The 20,308-nt window shown below is 41.2% G+C and overlaps 2 protein-coding genes across 2 annotated transcripts in view; one reads left to right on the top strand and one right to left on the bottom strand.

Moving 5' to 3' along the window:
* exoc6b (exocyst complex component 6B) overlaps positions 1 to 5,500 on the bottom strand; it is a 128,594-nt gene extending 123,094 nt beyond the window's left edge. Inside the window, exon 1 of the mRNA XM_078276557.1 lies at positions 5,260 to 5,500. Coding sequence (XP_078132683.1) covers positions 5,260 to 5,348 — 89 coding nt within the window. The 5' untranslated portion in view covers positions 5,349 to 5,500. The remainder of the gene's footprint in view (positions 1 to 5,259) is intronic.
* Positions 5,501 to 5,906: 406 nt separating this feature from the next.
* On the top strand, positions 5,907 to 18,855 carry tkfc (triokinase/FMN cyclase). The gene is made up of 17 exons (XM_078276481.1): positions 5,907 to 5,996; positions 7,708 to 7,897; positions 7,989 to 8,093; positions 8,477 to 8,664; positions 9,325 to 9,403; positions 9,489 to 9,578; positions 10,872 to 10,906; positions 11,013 to 11,097; positions 11,186 to 11,275; positions 12,824 to 12,940; positions 13,448 to 13,567; positions 14,718 to 14,855; positions 15,385 to 15,491; positions 15,590 to 15,696; positions 16,666 to 16,699; positions 17,066 to 17,158; positions 17,694 to 18,855. The coding sequence occupies exons 1-17, from the start codon at positions 5,991 to 5,993 to the stop codon at positions 17,850 to 17,852; spliced, it is 1,743 nt and encodes a 580-aa protein (XP_078132607.1). The 5' UTR covers positions 5,907 to 5,990; the 3' UTR covers positions 17,853 to 18,855.
* Positions 18,856 to 20,308: the final 1,453 nt, after the last annotated feature.

Genomic DNA, 20,308 nt, shown 5'->3' with positions numbered 1-20,308 from the left:
CGAGGTAACCTTTAAGCACCCGTAGAAATGGAAGCATTGGCAAACTTGAGACCATTATTTCATAAATAATTTTAGAAATGAATTGATTAATCGATTAGCTGCTGACTGTTTTAGTTTTTTGTCTTATGGGATAGTGCATTTTGGAGAACACCAATCCTCTATAAAAATGCTTGCCATTTTAAAAGAAACGTGTAAGTAAATGTTGATACAGGCATCTAAACTCATCTCCAAACTGCTTATTTTTTTGGTGACTGTCCTGGTGATGATGTAACTTATATTTAATACCGATATGACCTGACAGAGATGCAGATACACCAAGCATGCACACACAGTGAGAGAGAGATGTGTGTGTGTGTGTGTGTGTGTGTGTGTGTGTGTGTGTGTGTGTGTACGTGTACAGTAAATCTGACAGTCAGATCATTTCTGGGCTTTGTTGTCCATGCTGATTACGGTGCTAAATATGACTTTACCGAGTGATATCATTTTCCGTGCTGTGCTTAGTGGTAAAGAAATAGTTAGGGCTGCAACTAATGATTCATCAGTCGATGACGCCCTTCAATGTCTTGTTTTGTCCACAACTCAAAGATATTCCGTTTAGTGTCACATAGGAGTGTAGAAAACTAGAATATAAATCACATTCAAGAAGCTGAAATCAGAGAAATTAGTCATGAAAAATGGCTCAAACCGATTAATCGCTTATCAAAATAGTTGCCGATTCATTTATTAGTTGACGACTAATCGAATAACCTTTGCCGCTATGAATACAGTATAACAATATTGAACAATTCCATATAGAGGAACACGTAGACAGACCCAGTGCTTCCGGTCTTTGGTTTGTAGCCTGAGGGAGTTGGCTGACTGATCAGTCCTGCTCCTCTCAGATCTCAGCTGAGTTACTCTGCTGTCAGGGAGGAATGCCGCAGCCAGCCTCGACCTGCACACTGCAGGAGAACGAACACACCCCCTCAACTCTCACTGCCAACCTGCTTTTCTGTTTGGGGGTCAGCCCTATGTTCCCACATCCCAATGGTCCCACAGCCCAATGGTCCCACAGCCCAATGGTCCCACAGCCCAATGGTCCCACAGCCCAATGGTCCCACAGCCCTATGGTCCCACAGCCCTATGTTCCCACATCCCAATGGTCCCACAGCCCAATGGTCCCACAGCCCAATGGTCCCACAGCCCAATGGTCCCACAGCCCAATGGTCCCACTAGGGTTGGGCATCGTTTATATTTTAACAATTCTGATTCCAATTCCGATGCTTCCTTTCGATTCCGGTTCTTGACGATTCTCGATTCCGATTCTTTGAGGGGTGGAGTTGAAACAGGTCACATGCCTATTTTCACAAATAAGAGGAAAGTTTTATTTTGATTCAACGGTGGTTTGCAGTTGTACAGGGCTTTTTCAACGTAAAATAAAGCCACACTAGAGCGCCGCTTACTGTGCTCCAAGGCTGCAACACAACAAGCGCCTGGCCGCTTCGGAAACCAAAACTTACGCATATTAAATTGGGAAGCGATGATCGGATTTGAAACCGAATCCTCTAAACGATTCCAATAAAGAAACGATGGAATCGTAATTTTTGAAACGATTCCAAGTAGGAATCGGTTCTCGATGCCCAACCCTAGTTCCCACATCCCAAGGGTCCCACAGCCCTATGTTCCCACATTTCTAGGACATTTTCAAAATTAGGTCTTGTGTTCCTACATTTCCCTTCAAGGGTTTAGTTAGGGTTAGGCGTGCATAGGGTCTAATTTTGGAAGAAAAAAAAAATCTTATAAAAACAACTTGCAGGAGGCTCAATATTAGGTTCCTGATTAGGGTTGGGCATCGTTTTGAAGTCCGATTCTTCCTTTCGATTCTGGTTCTCATCGATTCTCGATTCTTTGAGGTGGTGGAATTGAAACATGTCAGGCTTATTTCACAGAAATTCTATTTTGTTTCAATGGTGATTTACAGTTTTACCGGGCTTTTTTTAACGTAAAATAAAGCCTCTTTGGGAACATCACTCTGGGCTAAATATGGCTGATGATGTAGCAGACAGTTTACAAACCATATAGCTATTATATTTGAAGTGTATGACTGTGTACTGGAAATACTGAGCCTCAGTCTGACAGAAACAGGAAGCTAGAAGAGGTGAAACATCACACACAGAGCGGTGTGTGTGTGTAGGCAGAAGAATTATATTCGAGGCACCGAGCAGCACTAAAACACACTCAGAGGAGAATGTGGCAGCCAGAGGTGTCACACAAAGTTGTCAAGTCATACCAAATGGATCTTGAGGGGGCCAGTACACACACACACACACACACACACACACACACACACACACACACACAGTAAATGGCCTAAATAACAAGCGATACAATGTCTTACTGGAGTATGATCAACACAGGGGAACAGAAGACACACACACACACACACACACACACACACACACACACACTTCAATAGCCCAGTTCCTCTGTTTCATTTCCCGGTCATTCAGTACCTATTTCCGCTCTGGACAATCAGTTCAAAGACCGCTGGCAAAGGTCACGGTTTATTCTGAAAGGGTACGAAAATACCATTTATAGAAGTCCTCTCTGTATTTTTGGAGTCTTTGGCACAGGGTCAGAAATGAAGGGGGGCAAAGACCAAAAATGCCCCAAAAAATCTCAGAATGCCCCTAAAAAAGACCCATTGAGAGGCAAAAATTGCTTCCAAGATTTCAAAACAAATATATAGGCCTATATATTTACCATGCTGGGCTAATATCCTAATCTTACATTAAAAGTCCAATATGTAATATATTTCCTGTAATAAATCCAAAAATGACTCCAATGCGTCATCAGATATTAAGGCAGTTGAAATACTATCTTTTCTGACAACAATGCTAATGACAATATTTTCTCCTTTTGAAATTTACGTTCCGTGACGGAATTTCTGCCAGATATACCTGTAAAAACGTAAACCCAGCACGCTACAGCTGTAACGTTAGTACAGCCATAAAAGCAGCAAACAAACGAACAGGATCAACGGAGATAGAGTCTATCTGACCTAAAAAAACTGCCATGTTTCTAACAGTTGCGTGACCAGAGACGTAACAAACCCCGGGTAAATATTGGAGATGTATTTGAAAGATGGAGACAGCTTAGAGCCCAAAAGGACGGCGAGTTGGCTAATTTCCTCCTGAACAGGTAAGCATTAGCTTCAGGCTAATTTAACACGGCTACAAGGGACGGGCATTTTATATCATTTCAACATTCGTGTACTAACATTGAATTATATAGAGTACCCTAGTTGGTTACTCTTAAAACAATTGAGACACAGCCAGTAAAGTGATCCCGACTGGTCCTGGCTAACACCGCCATGCTAACCCTGCTAACTGCTAACGTTACAGGAGGACCAGGCAAACAGGCCACGGCTGTTTACAACGTGTAGCCTGTTCAGCGGCCGTAGCCGACAACGGTGAGTTATTTTAAGCCAAGAGAGGACTGTGAGTTTGCAGCGTTTTTAGCGATTGTTGCCGTAATTCTAAGCCAATAAAGTGTGTTCAGTCGGGTGGAGAGGACGAGGTTGTTGTGTTTTTAGCAGTTCCTACCATAATTCTAAGTCGAAAAAGTGTGTCTGTCAGTTGGGTACAGAGCTCCGCGTGAGCACGGGCTTTTATGACTGTCAATATAGCCAGCATCTAACATTAGCTACTCCGCTGTGCTGTGGAGTAATGTCTGGCTATGTGAGACAAGCGTCTGGCAACATTGTTGTGGATGCTCCAGTATCAGCCTGGCAACCAATGTGAACTTAGGGTCTGGGGAGGGGGGGGCGGGGGAGATGACTCTCTCCAGTATTTTGAATTTGTACTGCAGTAACTATTTTAAACACTAGTTGTCAGCATTACATATTGCACCTTTAAGCCATCATTTTATTATGGCTGTGCTCGATTAAAGAAATTCTTAGTCGACTAACACTCATACGATTTTGTGGACTAATCGATTAGTTGATTTAATCGACAGATCTGTCAAACTGAGTTTCTCCACAAAGAATCATGCAAAGCGCCACTTAAAAATCTTGCGTTTACCTGAGACGTGCTCATACGTTTCTTGTAAATAAGTCATTTAGCATGAAAAAAAAAGCATGAAAAATGTGTGAATGACTAAACAAATTTTAGTCAACTGTTGCCGATTGGTCGATGAAGAGCCCTAGATCTGAATAATATTCAATTAATTTTATTGTCATTTCTGTCACACTCACACAAACAGCGCTGTTACATATACAGTACATGCACTGATAATGGCAACAGTATGCTTTTATTTTAGCCAACTCATGTTGACACAAGGTGGCGATTACTGTATGCATTTTATTGTCTATATACAAAATTGCTCTTCCCTTGAAAGCTGAGCAGAAAACAAGGCTGTGACCCATTTCAGGTCCAAACACAGCTGAAGTAATGCTGCATCTTCCCCCACTAATGGGATGTGAAACCATGTAGCCTGGCACAAGCCCCAAAATGAACAGAAAAGTCATTCAGCCTCTAAAGTGCAGTTTCCACTAAATTATTGAGCAACAGTCTAAACACTCATAAGCATTCAAAACACATAACAAACACCAACCAGTGGCTTTCTGTGTGGTGTATATTATCACCCCTAATTAGCTCCAGCAGCTGTAGTCTCATTCATTGTGTACACATACAGAGGCAGGGCTGGACAGAGCTGCTGCACTTGACACTCCTTGATATATATCTTGGCTGTTGCTAACCACCTAGCAAGCTAACTGGCAATAACTAGCCACCAAAACTCCACGAGGATAAGTTGACCGACTTGGGTGATAAACACAAGACACGTTAAAAAAAGAAAAAACAAAAAAGAAAAACAAAAAAAGAAAGAGCTAGCCTCGTCTCCCATTGTAAGGCAAGCTCTGACATCAGTGAGCAGAATGCCAATTAGTTAGCTAAGTTAGCTCAGCCTAAGTTGCTCAAATGACTAAGTTGATCAACTTTGGCGACTACGCTAAAACGACATAAACGCTAAGACAGACACGACTCACAGGTTTAAACACAAGAGTCCAAAAATTAGGTTAGCTTGCCTTTGTGTTTTGCTAAAGTTAGCCGGCTAGCTGTCCGATAATGGACACAAGTGGGTTAAAGTTTTGAGCAAGCTCCCGGAGTTGCTAACTTGGTGCTAATCACAGCTATCCGCTCTCACTCAGCTGGGTGACGCCGTGGGTTCAGCTGCTTTCATTGGGGCAAACCCGGGACAACCACCCGGGGAGTTACTCACCGGAGGGTCGGCCCGATACAATTGGTGTCTGTGCTTTCAATCTCCCGCAGGATCCGTTCGTGTTCGGCGGCTGTCTCCACACTCGCCATCCTGCATGTTGCTCTGGACTGTGCCGAGCTGAGCTGAACTGAGCGGACTGGCTGGCTGGCTGGGCTCAGTGCGTCATGCAGGAGGAACCGGAGGGTTGGTTCGATGTTTTCACAGGGCAGCCCGTGTGTGCGGAGTTTCACTTGTTTGAAGAGAAAAAGGGCTGTATCAAAGAATTTATAATATAGAGTATCCACTGGCTGTATCATGCAGGAGGGCACGATTGTGATCACCTGTCCTGTACAATGTTAAAAAAATAAAATAAAAATAAATGCTGTGATTTTGACCAGTTGAATTAATAAGATAAAATGCTTTACAATTCCCTTATATATATTCAGTTGATAAACAAAAAAAGATTGAACGTGAAATTTGCATTTTGAATTCAGTTTTTAAAAGCAGAGACCTCTGAGAGGAACAGAGGGTTTTAAAAGTATTTTAAAAGGACATTTCATACAGATTATGAAGTTCCACACAGTGTTTTCAGTCTTTTCCCACATACTGTACTGTAAAGTTGTTTTAATTCATTTTCTTTATTTGTTATAATTGGGTAAATCAAACGCCTTTATTTTTTTAGGAAAATTACACAATACGCGTTATATCCGGTTGAGCCTGCTGCTGTCGGAAGGGAAAAGAAGCAAGTCCAAATGGAGGTAAAACCAAAACAAATTCATTTGAAAGGTATTATGGAACATCAGTGGAGAGCTGCACCGAGTAGTGACTCTTTCTCATTGTGAATTTGGGCCGACACGAGGGATGACAAGACAGTCTTTGACAATTTTTCAACCTGGTTAGCATTGCTTTGCACACTTGTTACTCAAAAGGATCAGAGTCCATGCAGGGATATCGGAGTTGAAGGAAAAGCTGTAAATCCTACATTTGATACTCTATTGTTGTTGCAGTTAAACGTTTATTGTGCAGCTTATGTAAACTTGGACTTTACTGTGTGTGTGTGTGTGTGTGTGTGTGTGTGTGTGTGTGTGTGTGTGTGTGTGTGTGTGTTTGTGGTGTGAGCATAGACTGTTAATATTAATATTTAATATATGTGTGTGTGTGTGTGTGTGTGTGTGTGTGTGTGTGTGTGTGGTGTGAGCATAGACTGTTAATATTAATATTAATATTTAATGTGTGTGTGTGTGTCAAATCAAAATCACAATGCTATTCAAATTTCTTCGTTCAGTGTAATTTGTAAATGTATGCACGATCACATATAAAATATACACACATAAAAAGGCTTCAGTTGGTGTTCTTGTGTTATGCATTAGCCTACGTCAGACAAAATTATTCACACTTGGAAAAAAAAAATAATAATTCAGAAAGTTAAGAAGTTTCAAAAGTCAGTACACGTTAAAAAACTAAGTTATCGCCCAGCCCTAAATCAAAACATCGCTGACGCAAAGAGTGAAATAGTCTGAAAGAAGAGCTTTAACACACTTGAACCACCTCACAAGGAATTGCACGTCTATACAGTGCTCTCAGAGAAGGACCATCCTGTGGGGTCAGGAGAGGTTTCAGAGATTTGCTCCAAAGTTTACTGGAGCACACAGACTTGAGGTAAAAACTTTGTATCTTTTTAGATGACTAAAGTTTCGACGCCAGGTGCGTCTTCAGAGTTGAGAAGTAAAATAGTCTGCTTCTGAGTTCTAGAATTAAATGATTGATTAATAATGTAATAACAATAACTTATAACAATGACTTATTTCACTAGTAAATTGCTGGTAAACGACAAAAACAAGCACCAAATGGGAAAAGGGTATTTTACAATAACTTTGAATGCACCATAAGGCTGGCGAGTTGTGAACACACTTCTGTGTTGTTTTTCCGACAACGGCAGCTGCTGCTGTTACGTCCCACTGTTGGAATCCTCTACAGTGAAATACAGTCACACTTTACACCGCTTAATGTAAATTGTCAGCATTTTAACCATTGTGTTTAATCCAGCTGCTAGCTAAAGGTAACGTAGCGTCCCGTGCAGCGATGCTTCTGGGAGAAAAAAAGTCAGGCTCCGAAATGAGGCACCGAAATTTACGTTCTTTGGCACAGCGTTTCGTTACCCAACCCTAGTAATCTATCAACTCTGACCTCATTATCACACTAACACAGAAGATGTAGATTTCACTACACAGTGTAAAAATACTACACATTTTACTGAAGTAAAAGTTAAGTGTGTGTGTGTGTGTGTGTACGCATAGAAAGGAAAGGTACCTATTTTGCAGTCTGTTTTATTATTACCGTTCGTGGAATAATAAGCAGCATTTGCATGTTGGTACAGGCCATAGGCTTACTTTATCATCACAACAGATCATATTTTGTGAGCTTATTATATATTCTGTATGTATTTATTTTTTTTATTCTCTCTCTCAGCCTAAAAAGAAGTTGATAAACTCAGTGGACAGCTGTGTGGATGAGGCTCTCTGTGGCCTGGTGAGGGCCAGTGGGGGCCTGTCTCTGCTGAGGGGCCACAGAGTTGTGCTTCGGGCCGACCTGGACAACCTGAAGGGCAAAGTGGCCCTGCTGTCCGGAGGGGGGTCGGGACACGAGCCGGCACACGGGGGTAGGACCTTTTTATATTTTTGAATGGGAAACCGCAGCTTTTATTTTTCACATTTGACTCTCTCATTCCTCCTGTCTCTGTCCGTCCCCAGGTTATCTTGGTGCAGGTATGCTGTCAGCTGCTGTAGCAGGAGGAGTGTTTGCTTCTCCACCTCCTGCCAGCATCCTGGCTGCCATTCTCTGCTTGCACCATGCAGGTAATGTACACTAGGATTTTTGCATTATTTGGATAAATTGGAGTCAGTTGAGGTGGTTTGGGCATCTGGTAAGGATGCCCCCTGGGCGCCTCCCTAGGGAGGTGTTCCAGGCACATCCAGCTGGGAGGAGGCCTCGGGGAAGACCCAGGACTAGGTGGAGGGATTATATCTCCAACCTGGCCTGGGAACACCTCGGGATCCCCCAGTCGGAGCTGGTTAATGTGGCTCGGGAAAGGGAAGTTTGGGGTCCGCTGCTGGAGCTGCTGCCCCCACAACCCGACCCCGGATAAGCGGACGAAGATGGATGGATGGCTAATTGTTTGGCCAATTTAATTAAATAAAATGACCATAATTGAAGCATAACAACAGCCGTCCCTCCTCAGGAGCCTCCGGAGTCCTTCTCATTGTGAAGAACTACACCGGCGACCGCCTCAACTTTGGATTGGCTGCAGAACAGGCCCGTAACCATGGCGTCGTCGTTGACATGGTCATAGTTGCCGAGGATTGCGCCTTTGACCAACCCAGTAAGGCTGGCAGGAGAGGCTTGTGTGGCACCATCTTCATTCACAAGGTGAACAACAACAACAACAACAACAACAACGTTCTTTACCTTGACACAAAAAGTCTTAACTCAAGGTCCATTTACTCTACCTGCTTTTTTCCAGAGCTTTCAACCTCATGTCACAGCCTTTTCTCTGTCCAGTTTTGTCCCCTCATAAAGCCAGTTTCTATAATAAGGCCTGATCATAGACTACGGCTAATTTTATATAAATCCAGAGAAAAAATTACAATTAAACATTTCAGATTATTAAATGAGATATAGATAGATGGTAAATGGGAATTAAAACTGATATCTCAAGATATCAAAGGTTCACATTTCCATTACTTAGAGTTATATAACTAAGTGTTGCAGTTCCATTTGTATAATAAACAGCATGTAATTACAAATATATTGTATGTAAAGGATGTTTTTTTAAAGTCATTGGTTTTGGTCCAGGATTAACTTTAAAGAAGTACTTCTGCAATATTAGAATTGTAATTCCATAAAGCTTAAAAAGGTTATTATTGAAGATATATGGTTTTAATTTCCCACTATTGATCAAGTTCCAAAAACATTAGATCCCACACTTCCTGTCATGCAACTCGACAACACAGATGTTTTGTTTCTTAAAACATGTTGCACCTCGATACCTGCTTTTTATTTTCTAAATGTGGTCGCATTTTCTGTCAGCTGGCAGGTGCCTTAGCAGAAGAAGGCTGCCCATTGGACCAGATTGTTTCCAAGGTGACGGAGGTTTTAAAGGGGATCGGTGAGTCTCTTTTTCACTAACCTAAAGCTTGGTAGAAATACTGGGATACTTTTCACGATGCATATTGTTTGTGTGTGTATTCCAGGTACGCTGGGGGTGAGTCTGTCTCCGTGCAGCGTTCCAGGCTGCCTGCCTTCTTTCGACCTGCCGCCAGGAGACATGGAGCTGGGACTGGGTGAGGGAGGATGGAAAGATGGTGGAGAAAGAGAAAAGGTGGAAGTGTGCAAAGAGAGTAGAGACTGATCAAGGGTTGTAGTTTCTGATACCAGTTGTTTAGACTTAAAATCTCCCAGACTTGCAGAATTAAACATTTTGGAAATTATGTTTTCAAATTTAGGGGAGCTGAAGATAAATAAATTGATGTTTTTGGGACAATAACTGAATAGTACCCTCTAGTACTAATGATACATTGGAAATTGGTGTATCAAAATGTGAATGAAAAGCAAGTTTAAAGGCATACTATGCAGTTTCCATTTTTGTCAAACAGCGACCCCTGGAGTTCTTGTATTTAACGTTACCTTTGCTGCTTTTTAGCTCTCACCAATGAGTCGACTCTGCCATGATTCACGTCTGAAATGCGTGCTAGTGTCTTCCATAGAGGCTGCTTCTTCTATGTTGTTGATGTATGTGACGTCGTGCCGTGAGGCAACTCGTGATTCTCGCGAGATTTGGCGGGGCGCCACCTCTCAAACCTGCATTGCTGGTTTTGCCAGCGGCATCCCCCCTGCTTTGCTATTGGGATGATTCGTCCTACTACGAGTTTCTTTACCATCAAAATGACTTTGAAGCTATTATATTAAGGTACAAATCTTGCATAGTATGCCTTTTAAAGGGTCAGTTACGTCAGAAGACAAAAATACATTTTAAACTTCTACTCAATTGTATCTAGCATAGTATAGGTTTTTTTGTGCCAAGTTTTTGATATATTTTTCTCCGCCGAAATAAAATGGCGATTTAAGATACATTTTTAATTAGTGGTGTTTAAAGCATTTAAAAATGACACCTGAAAAACTCAAGCGCAGCCTGTCTTTCCAGAAACAATATCCAGGATGGTGTTTATATTAAAGCTGTTGTGCGTAGTTTCTGTCGCCCCCATGAGGAATTCTAAGTAATGACAACAACACTGTCGGTGTGTCCACATGATACAAGCCTTCTGTGATTGCGCACAGCCCCCCCCGCAGTTGCTAGTAGCCAAGGAGGACACGGAGGATTAAAAAAAACATGATGGACTCTTCAGAAGAGGTCATTATCTTCACTTGACCTTCTTGAGAAAGTCACTGGACGACACAATCTTCTGAACATAGTCATACTGAGAAATACAGAGAGAGTTGTGTGGAGCTGATAGTCTTAATTAGCTTATCATATCAAAGCATATCTAAAAAGGAAGGAGGGAGCAAAACAGAGATAGATAATTATTAGTAAACTCTGTTATTTTAAAGTGTTGACTGGTGTTTTTCATCTTCTTCAGGGATCCACGGTGAGCCTGGAATCAAAAGGTTAAAGGTGATTATGCCTAAATCAACTATTTGTATGACTCTGTTTACCCTTTTTGTCTGTTTATATTTTCACTTATGTGTCTTAAGTTGTATTCATTGATCCTGCTAATCAGGTGACATCTGCAGATGAGTTGGTGAAGACCATGATAGGTCACATAACCAACCCTGACAGCCAATCACATCTGCCTCTGAAATCAGGTCCTCTGAAGTATAATGTCTCTCTTCTTATTCACTTTTAATGTATGCAGCCATTGTGCAGTGTCTGAGTCCTTCCTCTTTTGTACAGGAGACAGTGTGGTTGTGTGTGTGAACAACCTCGGAGCTCTGTCTTGTCTGGAGATGGCTGTGGTTACTGGAGCGGCCATCATCTGTCTGGGTAATTATGGTGACATTTGCACGTATTAAAAGAACATACAGGAACCTCTAAAGCAGAGATCTTCAATGTTTTTTAGGCCAAGGATCCCTTAGCTGAAAAAAGAGACAGAGCAGGGCCCCCCTACTATAGTATAACAATTTAGTTGCATATTAAACTGGCCAGATGGATGAAAATGGATGTATGGATAATGGTATTCATATATTATTTATTAGGGCTGTCAATCGATTAAAAAAATTAATCTAAATTTATCGCATACATAATTTTTGCCCAGTGCCTTAACCGATACTTTTTAAGAAAGTTAAAAAGAAAAGAAAAAAGAAGGGTACTAAACAACAGTCAGCAACATTAAAGTGCCCATATTATGAAAAACACTTTTTCTGCTGAAACACTAGGCTAACGTTAGCTGCTGTTGAGTATAGTGTTAACTAGCATCACGTGCAGCGATGTTTCTGTTGCCTGTAACGTCTGTTTCAGAGCATCCGAGAGAAGCGCAGACATATCAGTGGCACCTAAATGAGGCGCCAAAATCCGCGTTGCTATTCAGTCTGGTAGATACCGGTCGTTAAGGCACCGGTGCCGTATTAGCACCGGATTTCGGTACCCAACCCTATTCAGGAAGAAGATTTTTATAAGTAAATATTCCAATCAATGTTTCAGGCAGCGCATTCTCGTCTCCCTCCTTCATTTTACTTTACATTTTATTTATACATCATGTTTTAATGTGAAACATACATGTGGAAGGCACAGTAAATCATTAAGCTTAACTGTATCAGTGGATGGCTACCATAATGGCTACCTTACTTCGTAAGTGTATTATCAATGTTGTGTAAATTAAATGTTTTTATTGTACGAATGGGCCAATTTATCTTTTCTAATAATATGTTGGATTCATGTTAATGTATATTTGAAGACATATTTCAATAGTTTTTTTTAAACAAACTTCCAAATAAATATCAAACAATAATTTTGTGGCCCCCCTGCAGTGACTCTGTGGAGCACTTAGGGGTCACGGACCCCCTGTTGAAGATCTCTGTTGTAGAGCCATTAGTCTCACATTGCCAGACCTTCCTGCACAGCGCTGTGGATGAGGGTCTGGCTAGCATTTAGGGATGGGAGAAAAACGTGCTCTGGTTTATTGGCATTTCTTTAAACCAATCACAATCGTCTCTGGCGGCGCCAAGCACCTGACGGAGCCACTGTGCCGCTGCAAAATAGCCTCGGGAAGGAACCTGTTTTGGTGGAACGTGTGTACGTTCAAAAGTTGTTTTAGTCGTGCAACAGAAACCTCAGATTGAACAGATAGTCTAGCTAGCTGTCTGGATTTACCCTGCAGAGATCTGAGGAGCAGTTAACCATAGTCCTCATGAATCGACACCGGACATTGGCACCGGAACTATCCCATAAATGAAACGTCGTCGATGCAGTAGTGCATTAGCACCACCAGCAGTTAAGGGCTCTATTCCCCCAAGTCTTCTTTCGAGCTCTCTTTAACGGTAAACATCTATTGAGGATGTTGCAGAATGTGACTGGCAGTTTCTACGGTTACAGAGAATCGGGGTGTGGTGGTTGCCAGGGTGATGTCGGGGTCGTTCATGACATCGTTGGAGATGGCGGGAGTGTCGTTGACCCTGATGAGGGCCGACCAGGAAACACTGAGACTGTTTGGTGAGCATAATACAATCCCCAGCCTCTAACCCAATTCTGTTAAGTATAGTTCAACATTTTTGGAAAATTGTCTGTTTTCCAAAAATGATGTGACAAGATCAATACCAGTATTACATCTATTTTAAGTAAGGAGCTTAAGTGAGGATATCTTTGGCACAGGCAGCCTGGCTCTGTCCAAAGGTAATAAAACCCACCTACCAACACCTATACAGCTAACTTATTATCACACTATATCTTTGTTTGTTTAATCTGCTCATAACCACAATGTAAAAAAAAAAAGACAATTGGTGGATTCAAAGTAAGCTACGTGTTGTGGAAAAAATGTTGCAAAATATTAAACTATTCCTTTAACCTAATATTAACATTAACCTTAAAACCAAGTCTTTACCCTCAAACAGCCATTTGAAGAAGTGACCGAACAAAATGTCCTCACAATGTCTAAACTTTAGATGGTCCTCACAAAGACTGAAAGACACACACAAATCAAACATCCTCTATCCAATACAGATGCTAAGACCAGCGCCCCCGCCTGGCCAAACCTCAGCAGTGTGTGTGTAAGCGGACGCAGCTACATCACTGACCCTCAAGCCGTGAGCCCACGACCACAGGCCGACACACACTCTGAAGGTTAGTTTGTACAGTGTGTACATGTAGTACGTATGTTTCTGTGTATTATGCCGTGAATTTGTGTGACATGACTGGTAAAGGGAGCAGAAAGACTGCACCTCTGAAACTTTTTCAGAATATTAGTTTATTGCTTGTCGTCAACAATGACTCCTATTTTGTTTTATTGTTTAATACAGCCAGTTTGTGGCTATTAAAGGAACTGCAACAGTAAGTTCCTGTCAGCATAACTTCTAGCCAAGTCAAATCTCTTGGAACTGTTCCTCCCTATTTAGCCCCATTGTACCGTATTTGGTTGCAGTTCCTGAGTTCACTGAGGTGTCATGAAGTGAGTGCAAAATGAATGGGACTCTATGGAGCTAGACGGCTAAAGTTGTCTCTTTCGCCTGATTGTCGTTGAGAAATCTCAGATTTGATTGTAGTTTTTGCAAGTTCAACATGGATTATAGGTCAAAAAGTTGAATGACAGTACTGAGTATGTCCTTTTGATTTGCCCACAGGTTGAGTGGGTTTGTGCCTCTTTCACCTTCTTATTCTACTATGAATGCTGATTGGTCAGTGAAGGACTGATTACGACCGGAGATCCGCTTGGCCGACATCCGAAGCGGAGCCATAATGTCAGAGTGAATATTTAGGCGTGGTCTTTAAAACATTAGCACACCTCTTTCTAGCATGTGCAGTAACAGGGAGAGCCTAACCTGTCAGCTGTGTTGTCGATGCCGCGAGAGAAAAAGAAGCGCCTCAGGCTTGCCAGTATCTCAGCAGAATCTCTGGCCATTATATGTGTGTGTCACCCAGCAGTGTCATTTTCTTAGCCTCCCCTTTCAATGCAGCATTCAGTTACTAGACAAAAAAATTATATCCTGAGAAAAGTGGATTTTGAGGGGTATAGCTCCATAGAGTCCCATTCATTCTGCACTGGCCTGTGAGCGCCCCCTATATGGACCTCTGGTGGAACTGCAACCAGTTCAGAAGCCGGAAGTAACGAGAGAGTAGAACGTCTTCCCTTATTAGAAATTCTTTGATACAGCCATTCAAGTTGTTTATCTCGCTTGTTCATCTTTTCCCTCGTTGTGTAGAAAGCATCATGTGTTGTTATTAAGTGACAAAAATAAATGAATGAATCCTTTTATTTATTTATTTTTTCCGTCAGGGCCACTGAGTCCTGTGATGCGTAAAGCGTTGGAGAGGGTTTGTTCCACGCTGTTGGAAAAGCAGGAAGAACTCAACTCCCTGGACCGTGCTGCAGGGGACGGAGACTGTGGGAACACTCATGCACAGGCTGCTAAAGGTAGGAAACATGCATCGTAAAAATCAATATAAATGTGTAAAAATAAAAAAAAAGAATCACAATGCAATTTTTTAACGGCCTAGAGCGTAGTCTACTCTTGATTTAACTTGTTTGACTTTAGAAGTCACTATGTCTTAGTTTATTTATTTGAAGATATTTTTTTCCTTTTTTATTTAGTTATTTTGATGTGGGATTTGTTTTAGAAATCTAATTATTACTTTTTTATATTTACGTTATTTAAGATAAAATACAATTTCAGTTGCATTTTTGATGAGAGGACAGATCGGTTGTCTTGCACAGTTTGAATATTTTCAGTCATTTGTCTGCAGCTCATTCTGTTAAAATAAATCCTGAGAAAATCATATCGTGAACTTAAAATCGTGAATCGTATCAATTTGTGAGTTGAGTGTATCGTTACATCTCCAGTGTGTGTTATCAGCTGCACAATAACATGCAAGTGAATGTACAAAATCGGAAGTCAAAGTATTTTTTTTTTATTTTTTTTTGAATTCTGAAAATGTTCTTTCAGCCATTCGGGAGTGGCTCCAGGACCATGTGGTCCCTGGTTGCCCCGGCCAACTGTTATCAGTCCTCGCTGGATTGGTGCAGGAGAAGATGGGCGGGTCTTCAGGAGCGGTAGGTTCGGAACTATTCTACACATTTTGACACAAAGTTGTAATCGACATCTTATGCCATCTTTACGCACACAAACACTCATCTTCTGTGTCTGTCAGCTGTACAGTCTGTTCCTGACTGCAGCCGCTGCTCGCGTGACTGAGGGGCAGAACATCGCTGCAGCCTGGGCGAGTGCAATGCATGCTGGGACACAGGCGATTAGGAGGTGAGGGGCTTTGTGTGTGTGTGTCTGTAATTTTGATATATACCTACATGTCTATGTGCATTGGGGTGATTTTAAGGTTTTCTAGAAAATGAAGACGGCTAATTGAGAAGTAGAAGAACAAATTTGAGAAATAATAATTGAAAGAGAAGGAAAAAAACAGAAAAGCCACACAGAAGTTTGAGAAAGTTTCTTCCAGCACATGCTTTCTGTATAATCTTTTTTGAGGTACTGAAAAGATTATTAAACTGTGCCAGAAGAGCTAAAACAGTGGCTGCATCCCAAAGTTTATACTAACATGCTATTTAGTAGGGATGGGTGGGAAAAAAACAATACAGCATAGTAACGCAATATTTTCCTTGGCAATGTTGTATCGATTAACAGACGCCAAGTATCAATCTTTCATATACGATACATTTCTCTGTTTGTTAATGTCACTGGAATTTTATTATTAGAATGTATCTTTTTCGTACTATAATAATAAAATTATCTTTTTAGACAAAACAGATGTGGACAAAGATTTCCTTTACACCTCGTCTCAGAATTAGAAACGAAGCTCTTTGGAAGGGACGTGGTATTTACAGCTCGGTGCGACAGGAAAAGATGCAGTACATACTACTGTCTATTCACACTAAAGTACGTTGTAAAGTATGAACAAATAGTGCAGATATTGCGTAATGTAGTGCATAGTATGGGATTTTAGACGCAGCCAGGATAATCAAAAAATAAAACCAAACGCAGAGGTGAAAAGTGTGTGTGAGAATTTAGATTTTTGTTTTAATTTTGTTGCTTTTTTGAAATCGGGCAACAAACTCGCCTCGCCTCCAGGAGTTTTTACAGACAACAACAATGAATTGATTAATAAACAATTACTCAAAAAGGTAATTGGTAGATTAAACAATAATTAAAATGATTGTTAGTTTTTTTTTTTATGAAGTTGAGAAACAATCTGTAATGTCCACTGTCTGTCAGGTATGGTGGTGCTGACCCTGGAGACAGAACGATGGTGAGTTATTCTCTCATTTCTCTGCTACTTTTTCATGCATCTGAGTTATTTACAGATTAATACATTGTTCTCTTGGTCCTCAGCAGCTATATATGCTCATCCTATATATATATCTCATTCATTAAAAATCCATTGAAATTAGTGCCCAGGAGGTAAACTGGCACCTCTCCAGCTACCAGTCCACCACCATACTTTGGTCCGTATGGGGACTTGAACCAGCAACCCTCTGGTTCCCCAACCCAACTCCTACAGACTGAGCTACTGCCACATTACATTGTAGTTTTTGAGTCTGGAATAAATAGTTTATATCCTGTACCAGAAATTTTCAATCAATTTCAATAGATTTGTCTTTATATCTCTGTCTAGTTGGATGCATTGTGTCCTGCTGTGGATGAGCTGATGAAGCTAACAACAGCACCGCCTGGTGGACAGATGGCAGTACTCCAGAATGCTGTGCAGGTGCAGTAACTGAATTTTTATGTTAGTGGGTATTTATGTAGTCTCGCATAGCCAGACATTCCTCCACAGCGCTGCAGAGCTCTGCTTTATTGGCATTACTTTAAGCCAATCACAATCGTCCAGGGCGGCTGTGCGGAGCAACGGTGCAGCTGCGAAATAGCCTCGGGTAGGAACTTGTTTTGGTGGAGCGTGTACGTTCAAAGGTTGTTTTAGTCGTGCAACAGAAAACTCAGATTGGACAGATAGTCTAGCTAGCTGTCTGGATTTACCCTGCAGAGATCTGAGGAGCAGTTAACCGTAGTCTTCATGAGTTTAGAATGCCAACACAAAGAAATCTGAAGGGGACGGACATCCGGTCGATAATGAGGGACATCCTGCGGAGCTTCCAGAGGCACCTGAGCAATCCCTTAAATGAAACGTCGTCGATATAGAATAGTATTGCTGTGGCTATGTTAAAGTGATTTTCTACATTTTGACTTGTCAGTTCATATATTACATGCCTTATATTTCCCCTTCCTTCCCTCTGTCTTCCTAGAAAGCATCCTCGGGGGCAGAGTCGACCCGTAACCTCACAGCGATGGCGGGGCGAGCCAGCTACATCGCGGCCGAGCGGGTCACCCTGCCGGACCCCGGCGCCGTGGCTGTAGCCGCCATCCTGAGAGCCGTGCTGGAGTCGCTGGAAGGGCAGAAGTAATCCAGCAGATAGGAATAATCTTCTAACAAAACTATAATGCCTCCATGACAAAGACAAAGAGAGATTTGTGTAAATCATGAATTTAACATTCCTTGTTACTACTAATTAGAGTCAACACTGCATAGGCGACAGCAAATATAACTTGAAACTTTAAATAACTTGAACTAGAAATCACATAGTGTATACAGGATATAGTGTATATTAGACATTTCTAATCAAAAGCTGATGATTTGATTTGACACCTCTTCAAGTAAACCACGAACGCCGTGTTTCAGCTATGTTACTGGTTGCACGGCGTTTGACTGGTCATGACTGTTTCCCAAGATGGTGCCCACATCATACATGAACGCTACTGTCTTTATAATCTATCTTTTTAACAAACTGTCTGTACACTTACAAAGTTCTCAATGCTTCGGTTTACATGTAGGGACCCTCATTATGCTACCGTTGAAGTGTGGTGCTATTTTGAGCCTTGTTAGTGGTATAAAATTTGCTTATTACCCTCTGCCCCGAAAGGTAGCATTAGCAGCTAATCACCGGTTTGCGCTAGCTTGTTTCAAGCTAGAGACCCATTCGATTAGCATGAAAACAGATCCCAGAGAACGGTCGACTCGGTACACGTGTTATTATGAATTGTCCTTTAAGGCGAGAAGCGACAGGTGAATAGGGAAGTGTTCCGAAATGTTAAGTTTAAATATGCAAATGAGGTGTTATCTAATTAAATATGTGCTAATTTGCATACGTTTCCAGAACAGAAATCTGAACACAACTCTAGTTTTATTTTGTTGACATATTAGAGTAAAATGTTTTTACAGAGGAAATTTGGGATACCTATTTTCATCACTCAATCAATCAGAAAATATTGTCAGTAGCCTTTTAGAAAAATTCATTTTCTCCATGTTTTTAGGAATAAAAATGTTGCATAAATCAGGCTATGAATGAAGTATAAAGAAAACCTGTAAAAACTGTAGACAAAGTGTGGTTAAATAAACACCTAAATGTGTATTGTTGTTTTTTTTCCCGTTAGTCTGAAAGAAGACATGTTATAGAAGCAAAATAGCCCAAAAAATCTCAGAATGAACCAGTGAAAACCCAATGTTTTCCCTGTAGTGTTTTGCCTTAAAGAAGTACTCCAACGGTTGTGAAACCTGCGAGAAAGAAATTAGAAAAATAAGGGTCAAAACTGAAGCAGCATAGCCAACGTTATCCTTTCCCATAATACAACTTGATAGCATGTTTCATATGAGCGTCTTTACAAGTTTCTTGTCTCCTCCTCATGATGATCAAACTAGTCTCTATAGCCGCTACCACTGCACGACACACCCACCAACATCTGGCTTTTGTCTTTAGTGGGAAAGGTTACAACCGGTATTCATTCCCGGGACAAATGACCTCAGTAGTCATGGGTATAAACGGCTCCAGCTCCGATCAGCAGTGATGGAAACAGGACACGTGGATGGATTTGTTATTTATTTTTTATTTTTTCTGCCCTTTTTTTCGGCGCGATGCCATGCTAATCAGCAACAAATTTTGTCCGCTTCTGTCCAAGCGGAGCTCCAACATCGCTTTAAGTTTGTCAGCGCCGAGTTTGAAAGAGAGACTAAAAAAGTAAAGGCAATATCAGGGTTTCTGCGGTGTCTTAAAAGTCTAAAAGATTTAATTTAAATTTTAAAATTAAAATGTTAGGCCTTAAAAAGTCTTAAATTCGCTGAAGTACTGTGTTCTAGGTCTTCAATAATTTTAAACGGGTCTTCATTTTCCTACGTCCATGTAGTGCTACCACTAATGCTCATTGAAATATTTTTATTATTCCGTGGTTTTGTAGTTATTTCTTTCAATAGTCCAGATATTTGCTGTTTGCAATTTGCTGTATATGTACAGATTATTATTACTCTGTGTTGCTTTTAAATAAAACAAGAGTTGTGTTCAGATTTCTGTTCTGGAAATGTATGCAAGTACTTTTGTGACTCTGCTCTGCTTAGTTGTACTTTTAATGTCGTGATATAGGTCTTTATTTCATTCATAAAGGTCTTAAAAAGTCTTAAGTGTTATTTGACTTGTTGAAACCTGCAGAAACCCTGAATATTTCCCCTGGCCTCCATGCAGCTTTCTACTGTTTACTAACCCTGATTTCCGGCGTGTTCGTGACATTGAACGAGACACGCCAGGAAACAAAACAGAGAGTCATGGGTTACTTGGTAACGGCCTTTATGGCACTTGGTGTCTACAAGAAAAAGTTGACAAGGGCACTTTTGTAGTGGGAAAAAAAAAGCTGGCAGCGTTTTTATTCCAAAAAGCAGCCGAGAGCGTCTTTTGTTGCTGTAACAACAGCTACTGCTACAGTATCCTAGCTAGAGCGCTATGTGGAGAGGTGCTAACGTTAGATAAAACAAAGCAGCGGAGCGAGCTAGAGAAAGAACAGAGAGAGAGAGGTGCTGCTAACGTTACATAAAACA

This window comes from Sander vitreus, chromosome 19, assembly GCF_031162955.1.
Source record: "Sander vitreus isolate 19-12246 chromosome 19, sanVit1, whole genome shotgun sequence".
NCBI lineage: Eukaryota > Metazoa > Chordata > Actinopteri > Perciformes > Percidae > Sander > Sander vitreus.
Note: the sequence above shows the minus strand (reverse complement) of the source record. Positions and strands in the feature narration are given on the sequence as shown.

What these genes read in the sequence shown, in the direction of transcription:
- tkfc (XM_078276481.1), top strand. An exon ending in TCTCTGCTTGCACCATGCAG is followed by an intron (nt 8,094 to 8,476) that starts GTAATGTACACT and finishes GTCCCTCCTCAG; the next exon opens with GAGCCTCCGGAGTCCTTCTC. An exon ending in GGAGGTTTTAAAGGGGATCG is followed by an intron (nt 9,404 to 9,488) that starts GTGAGTCTCTTT and finishes TGTGTATTCCAG; the next exon opens with GTACGCTGGGGGTGAGTCTG.